General features: G+C 44.9%; 1 protein-coding gene across 1 annotated transcript in view; it reads left to right on the plus strand.

The window, feature by feature from the left end:
- Positions 1-7,500, plus strand: part of ash1l (ash1 (absent, small, or homeotic)-like (Drosophila)) — a 36,252-nt gene that overhangs the window by 15,062 nt on the left and 13,690 nt on the right. The window contains 8 exon segments of the mRNA XM_030789531.1: positions 1-442; positions 816-989; positions 5,278-5,372; positions 5,747-5,820; positions 5,962-6,007; positions 6,517-6,543; positions 6,546-6,624; positions 7,201-7,421. The exon segment at positions 1-442 is cut by the window's left edge and continues 276 nt beyond it. Coding sequence (XP_030645391.1) covers positions 1-442; positions 816-989; positions 5,278-5,372; positions 5,747-5,820; positions 5,962-6,007; positions 6,517-6,543; positions 6,546-6,624; positions 7,201-7,421 — 1,158 coding nt within the window.

The following is a 7,500-nucleotide window of genomic DNA, read 5'->3' on the forward strand; positions in this document are numbered from 1 at the left end:
GCCTTCACCACGTCAACAAAATTCTTCGTGCCAAGAAGCTGCAGAGACAGGCCCGCACAGGGAACAACATGGTGAAGAAGAGGGGCCCGGGACGTCCGCGGAAACACCCCCTGCCGTCCCCTCTACCCTCGCCCCCTCCGCCCCCGGAACCCGAGAGCCAATCCCATCACAGACACCGGGACAGAGGCGGGGTCAGGTGGGAGGAAGACACGGTGAGCGGCGCCATCGAGGCGGCGGTGCAGGGACAGCGCAGGAAGGGCAGGAAGAGGAAACGCTGTGAACGAGAGAAGGGCGAGGAGGACGAGGAGATGGAGGAGCCGAGAGAGGAGGAGAGAGAGGAGGAGGAGGAAGTGCTGGGTGCGAGAACAAATTCGGCAGGAGGAGGAGGAGGAGGAGGAGGAAGAAACTGGCTCACCCAGGACGAGATTCATCGCTTTCGCAGGTACGAACTGGAATCCAACCCTCTTACTAGGCACCAGCAGGACATCTCCAGCGTCATTGCTGCTGTCTCATTAGTATTATTATATACTATCCGTGGAGTTTCTGGGTAATTGACATTCTTTATGTGGGCAGATTATATTAGTGTCTGAATAGCAGTATACACAGCAGTCGTGCTCTGTGAGGAATACATTTAGCGTTAAGGCACAATAAAGCACAAATAGTCTTTGAAACGCAGCAGTGCTTATGGCCTGTCTGATTGTGCTTTTATTATCTTATGCTGGATTCTGAAATTTAGAGTCATAATACGATGCTTTGCTCTCACAGTGTCACGGTGATGTGTTTATCCGTGGCTGAATTACGTGTCCATTTTACAGTGCCTTGGAGGGAAAATCTGAGAGCCACTCTTCGCCAGAATGCTCAGGACCCACCCCCCAGGAACAAGCCCCACCCCCACCGGTAACCAGCCAACGGGAGAAAAGAGCTGCGAGACCACCCAAGAAGAAGTTTCAGAAGGCGGGGCTTTACTCTGACGTGTACAAAACTGCAGAGTGAGTCAGGCTGCCAGAAGATTTAAAACAACCCAGATATTTTACTTAAATTCTCTTAAATTGGCTGTCTTTGAGTTCAGTTACTGTATAATGGTTATGCTGCCCCATATTTGTGATAATGCACTAGGTGTATATATATATATATATATATATATATATATATATATATATATATATATATGAATATATATATATAAACATACAGTATATATTGTAAATGACATTTTGTTCACTGGTGAAAATGTGAGCATGGTACGAGCATGCAGACAGCCTCCTTGGCTTCTCCTGAAAAGATGTTCTAGATAATGATTCTAATTTATGAAAACAACTGGCTGTAGAGGTTGAAGCATTAAAATCATTTTTTTAAATGTTATTGTTTCTATGGGGGCTCATTGTGAAGAGGCTTAAGCCGTCGGTGTCCTCGGCTGTAAGACTTTTAACGACCCTGACGCTGAATTGCATTGTGTCTGTTTCACTGACATTTCAGACTGAATTATAACAGCATCGCGCTTTCATTAGAGCCAGTGGGGAAAACAGTGCTGGCCAGCAACTCCGTCAGACGTCCTCATGGCCTTTGTCCCTTTGTCAGACTCCTCTCCGCAGTCAAACACGTCATATGTAAATAATGAAAAATGAAAGTCTCTGATACACGTATTGAAACTGTGCCCTCGGAGTCAGACGGGCTCCTTAGCCTGTTTTCATTACTGTTGAATTGGCTAGTAGCTCTTAGTCACGAGAGAGAAGTTCGGTCCTGTTGATTCACAGATGTATATTGACAGTCGCCTTCTTTCAGTGTCGGTGTGGCTCTGCTGATACAGGAAGTTTGTAGACCACTATTTACCAGTGGATTTTGTGGTTTAAAAGTTGAGATCCAGTAAGTATGTCAGTGCATAATGTCTGTGTGATGACTGAGTGAAAGTAGATCAGCGAAATGTCCTGCTGTCAGGAGTAAAAGTGGCCCCTTGGTCTCACAACAGATCGGAACGTTTATGCGCAGTTAAGAAGAACCAACACGGGCGATATGCGTGACGGTCGATCAGTGTCGTGTTCAGTGTGTCTTAAGGCCTTATTCTCATTTGGTAAAAAAAAAAAAATATATATATATTTTTGGTGAGAAAGGTGAGAAAATGGTAAATCCTGGTGATTTTGGAGTCAAAAGGATGTGAGGGGATTGCGTAACAGGGGTTATCATGAGTCTGTTTGTGTGAGAGGGCTGTCGTCCCCTTTTCTGATTCATAACTTGCCCGTAACTGTTTGAGTTCCCCGCGCATCATGGCTGGGCTCGGCAGGGTGATGGGAAAAGAACCGAGCCTGTCTTCAGGACCCGTGTTAGATTCTCTGTCATCACGTAGCTGTTTCCTTTTTGACACCAGAGTTGTTTCGGTTACATTTATTCAGAATGGTCGCTTTCTATTCATTTTCCGTTTATTTTTCGTTTTTCTTACTTTCATGTCAGAGGGATAACTGATGGCTTTCTGATCACTAACCTGTGTGTGTGCGTGTGTGTGTGTGTGTGTGTATTATTGCTGTGTAAGTAAAGGGAGTCTTATGACTTCATTGACAATGTTTAGGTGATGTTCTTCATTAAGACAGGGGCAGGATTTCTGTGTCCTGCTTTTAGTTTCACAGTTGAGTATTATGGTTTCTTCCCACAAGTCCTTATGCTGTGCCATCGCTGTGTTAAGTCTCCACATCAAAAACAGCCCTTTTGGCCAGTGTTGTATCTAATTGGGAAATTCACACATCTTTGTTCAGTAGAACTCAATAAAATATATTGAGCTCATATACTGTTCTTATTATTATATGAATATACAATGGCGGGATGGATGAGTAAGGCATTTGTGGTTTAATTTTATGTGTTGGTATTTAGAGGGTAAACAAAATAATTGAAATGTTAAGCAGTTCATGAGTATTTATAAACTACGAAGATCCAAGACCAGCCTTTGCCTTCTGTAAGCTCCAAGAACAGTTTCTGCCCTTATACAGGGTTCGTACAGTTTTTAGTGAGATACTAGACCATTCTCCAGGAGGAACATGTAAAGGAAGAAATGACTTTTGAATCTGTTTGATGGCATGCGTGGAGTAAATATCCATTTTGGATATAGAAGCATACAAACAGTGATTACAGGAGGTGCCTGATCGCCTGGATTCCTGGGCCCTAGTTCTCCCATACAGAGGGTTCACACAGGCCCTTTGTCTCCCAGGTTGTGAGTGAATATACCTGTATAGATCCACCACAGAAAGAGTCACTGTCTCCAGTCTATACATAGGACAGAAAGAGTCACTGTCTTCAGTCCACACACAGGACAGAAAGAGTCACTGTCTTCAGTCCACACATAAGGCAGAAAGAGTCACTGTCTCCAGACCATACACAGGACAGAAAGAGTCACTGTCTCCAGTCCATACATAAGACAGAAAGAGTCACTGTCTTCAGTCCACACACAGGACAGAAAGAGTCACTGTCTTCAGTGCACACATAAGACATAAAGAGTCACTGTCTCCAATCCATACACAAGGCAGAGTCACTGTGTCCAGTTCACACATAAGGCAGAAAGAGTCACTGTATCCAGTCCATACTTAGAACAGACAGAGTCACTGTCTCCAGTCCATACTCAGAACAGACAGAGTCACTGTCTCCAGTACATACACAGGGCAGAAAGAGTCACTGTCTTCAGTCCACACATAAGGCAGAAAGAGTCACTGTCTTCAGTCCACATATAAGACAGAAAGAGTCACTGTCTCCAGTTCACACATAAGGCAGAAAGAGTCACTGTCTTCAGTCCACACATAAGGCAGAGAGTCACTGTCTTCAGTCCACACATAAGGCAGAAAGTCACTGTCTTCGGTCCACACATAAGACAGAAAGAGTCACTGTCTCCAGTCCACACATAAGGCAGAAAGAGTCACTGTCTCCAGTCCATACACAGGGCAGAAAGAGTCACTGTCTTCAGTCCACACACAGGACAGAGAGAGTCGCTGTCTCCAGACCATACACAGGACAGAAAGAGTCACTGTCTCCAGTTCACACATAAGGCAGAAAGAGTCACTGTCTTCAGTCCACACATAAGGCAGAAAGTCACTGTCTTCGGTCCACACATAAGACAGAAAGAGTCACTGTGTCCAGTCCACACATAAGGCAGAAAGAGTCACTGTCTCCAGTCCATACACAGGGCAGAAAGAGTCACTGTCTCCAGTTCATACATAAGGCAGAAAGAGTCACTGTCTTCAGTCCACACATAAGACAGAAAGAGTCACTGTCTTCAGTCCACACATAAGGGAGAAAGAGTCACTGTGTCCAGTTCACACATAAGGCAGAAAGAGTCACTGTCTCCAGTCCACACATAAGACAGAAAGAGTCACTGTCTTCAGTCCATACACAGGGCAGAAAGAGTCACTGTCTCCAGTCCACACACAGGACAGAGAGAGTCACTGTCTCCAGACCATACACAGGACAGAAAGAGTCACTGTCTCCAGTCCACACACAGGGCAGAAAGAGTCACTGTCTCCAGTTCACACATAAGGCAGAAAGAGTCACTGTCTGTAGTCCACACATAAGACAGAAAGAGTCACTTTCCATGGTTCAGGTTCTGAATGACTGCGCTGCTATGAATTTCAAACTCTCTGAAACTCACTACCTAAACTACGGTTTTTATTTTGTTAAAACTGTTGCACAGATGTGTTAAAAAGTCTGATCATTTTTGAGACTGTCTTGTTTTTTGTTTTTGTTTTTTTTTTTTGTAGTTTTCAGTCCCTGTTTTTGTTTGTTCCCCACCTCTGTCAGTCACCTTTGAGCTGAGAGAGCTTTTCCCTTCTCCTGTCACTGGTTTTCATTGTTGGTTTCCTGCTGCTGTGAAATTTAAGCCTGCCCCACCTTAAACCTAATTTTGTTTATTTTCTTTTGTGATTGACACTCTGTCAGTTCAGCCCTCTAATATGTCTCTGATGTTGCTTCATAGGCCAGGAGAGTAAAGGGCTGATGGGCTGATTTTAACTTATCTTTCATTGTAGAAACTTATTGGTTCTCACTTTTTAAATAAATACCAAACATGTGGAATTCTTGTAATTGTGATGCAGATGACTTCCCATTGTTTCACGTTCTCCTTGTGTGTTATACATTGCACCTGCAAACATTTTTACACACAGTGTTGGTACATACACCATTTCTTTCTCTTTCCACACAGTCACATCCTCTCTCTCTCTCTCTCTCTCTCTCTCTCTCTCTTTTCTGTCATCCACCTGATCAGCTCTGTTAAAGTGTCACCGTTCTCTCTCTCTCTGTTCTCTGTAGCCCTCGTAGTCAGCTGCTCCAGCTGAAGAAGGACAAGCTGGAGTATAACCCAGCCGAGCATGAGCACGGGCTTTTCCCCGCCCCCATCAATGTCGGTGAGTCCGTCTGTTTGTCCATCAGTGCTCCAGAGCCCTGCACCTCCTCGCTACCTGTGTTCGACTTGTATTTCTCCTTTCGATTCCTCTACTGGTCAAATCTTATCTTGTTAACTACTTTGCATTTATTTATAACGTGACCGCATGCAGCCACCGACTGGCTTTGGCCACCAGGGATCTTTTTGTTCCACAACCATTTGTTCATTGTTCAGCGAAATAGAAAGGTACAGGTTGACTGAGAATCAGATCACCTGACTCTACCTTTACTCAGTTCACCTTGTCCCTTTAGGTCTCCCTGACTACCTTCTTTACTGTTTTCTTTCTGCTCTCTCTCTCTCTCTCTCTGTCTCTGTCTCTCTGTCTTTTGTATACAGGGAAGTATCTGCGTCAGAAACGCATTGATTTCCAGCTGCCATATGACATCCTGTGGCTTTGGAAACATGATCAGGTTGTTACTCACTCGTTCCTTTTCCTTTCGCTTTGTTTCAAATGAAAAGTCAGCGGTGGAGTCGGCCATGTGAACAGTCCATAACCTCAGACTGTGTTTGTTTGTGTGTGTGTGTGTGTGTGTGTGTGTGTGTTTTTTCAGCTCTATAAGAGGCCAGACGTCCCACTCTACAAAAAGATCAGATCCAGTAAGGACACCCTCTCCTCTAGTCATCGGTTCAGCACCTGTACACTTTAAATATGATATTTACGGAAGCAGAGAATATGTTTTGAGAATGTCTGTGATCAAGGAAAAATGCATGAGTTTACTCCTTGCTTATGCATATATATATATATATGGGTGTGTGTGTGTTACTTTTTTTTTGACAAAAGGAATTGGAAAAATCTGGCATGACGATCAGTTGTGAGACAAAGAGAGGTTGTGGTTATTGGACGGTTGGTGTTGACGGTTATTGAGGAAGTGAATGTGTGATGTTGGTTATTAAAGCATGTAGAGCAGGTTTGACCGCGGTGTTACCGGTGTAATAAAGAACAGGTTCTTGAGGTTGTGAATAAGAACAACAAACACTAAACCCCACTGACACATCCACCTGCTGCTCCTGCTATTAATATATTGCAGAGGGACCCATCGTTCTGTGACCAGATGGTTTTGTGATTGTGTCTGCTGACCCAGGCTGTTGTGTTCGGTCTCTTACAGACGTCTACGTTGACGTGAAGCCTCTCTCTGGTACGAGGCCACCACGGGTAACTGCAAACCTCCCGACGACCTCGGCGAAAAAGGCTGTTTGGATGACTGCCTGAACAGGTGAACAGAGTCTGACGTTGATTGGTTCCCTGCTTCCGTGACTCTCTGTAGACAGGCTCTCCAGCTGCTTTTGGCTTCGGGGCTTGGCTCCTCCACTGGTTGAACCAATTATACTGTCAGCTTAGGCATTCACTTCACCTGTAAGTGCCAGGGTTACTGGCAGTGCAGGCAAAAGCCAAAAACCTGTCGGGCAAGTCAAGTCCTTACAGAAGGGCCAGGGAACATGGTTATCATGGCACTGTTTATTTTAGAGTCTTAGTCAGCTCTCTTATTTGACTACGGTCCTGGAACTTTGTGGTTGAACTGTGTATTCACTCAGCCTTAATGGTGTATTACTGGCACTGATGCAGCTAGCGGTCACCTGTTAACGGAGACTCCGTATTTCTCTATTGTGCAAAAAAATGACTAACTGTCAAAAGTACCAACCGACATCAGTTCTATCGTTTACTGTGTCATTATACTGTATCATTATCATATGAACTTCTCTTTCCCTGTATCACTCTCTCAATAATCATTCTTTGTCCCCCTTTCGTTTTTCTCTCTCTTCCCTGCATGCCTTTCCTCGCCCTCTCTCAGGATGATCTTTGCTGAGTGTTCTCCCAGCGCATGTCCGTGTGGGGAACAGTGTGATAACCAGCATATCCAGAGACACGAGTGGGTTCAGTGTCTGGAGCGTTTCCGTGCCGACGGCAAAGGCTGGGGCATCCGCACCAAGGAGCCGCTGCGCGCCGGCCAGTTCATTATCGAGTACCTGGGCGAAGTCGTCAGTGAGCAGGAGTTCAGGTCAGACATGATCTGTAACAGACTTTCCCTGGTTAAGGGGTTTTAAGGAGCAGTTTTTAAGGAGCTTTGTGGGACTTGACTATCCTCAGGACT

This window comes from Chanos chanos, chromosome 12 (genome assembly GCF_902362185.1).
Source record: "Chanos chanos chromosome 12, fChaCha1.1, whole genome shotgun sequence".
NCBI classification, from domain to species: Eukaryota; Metazoa; Chordata; class Actinopteri; order Gonorynchiformes; family Chanidae; genus Chanos; species Chanos chanos.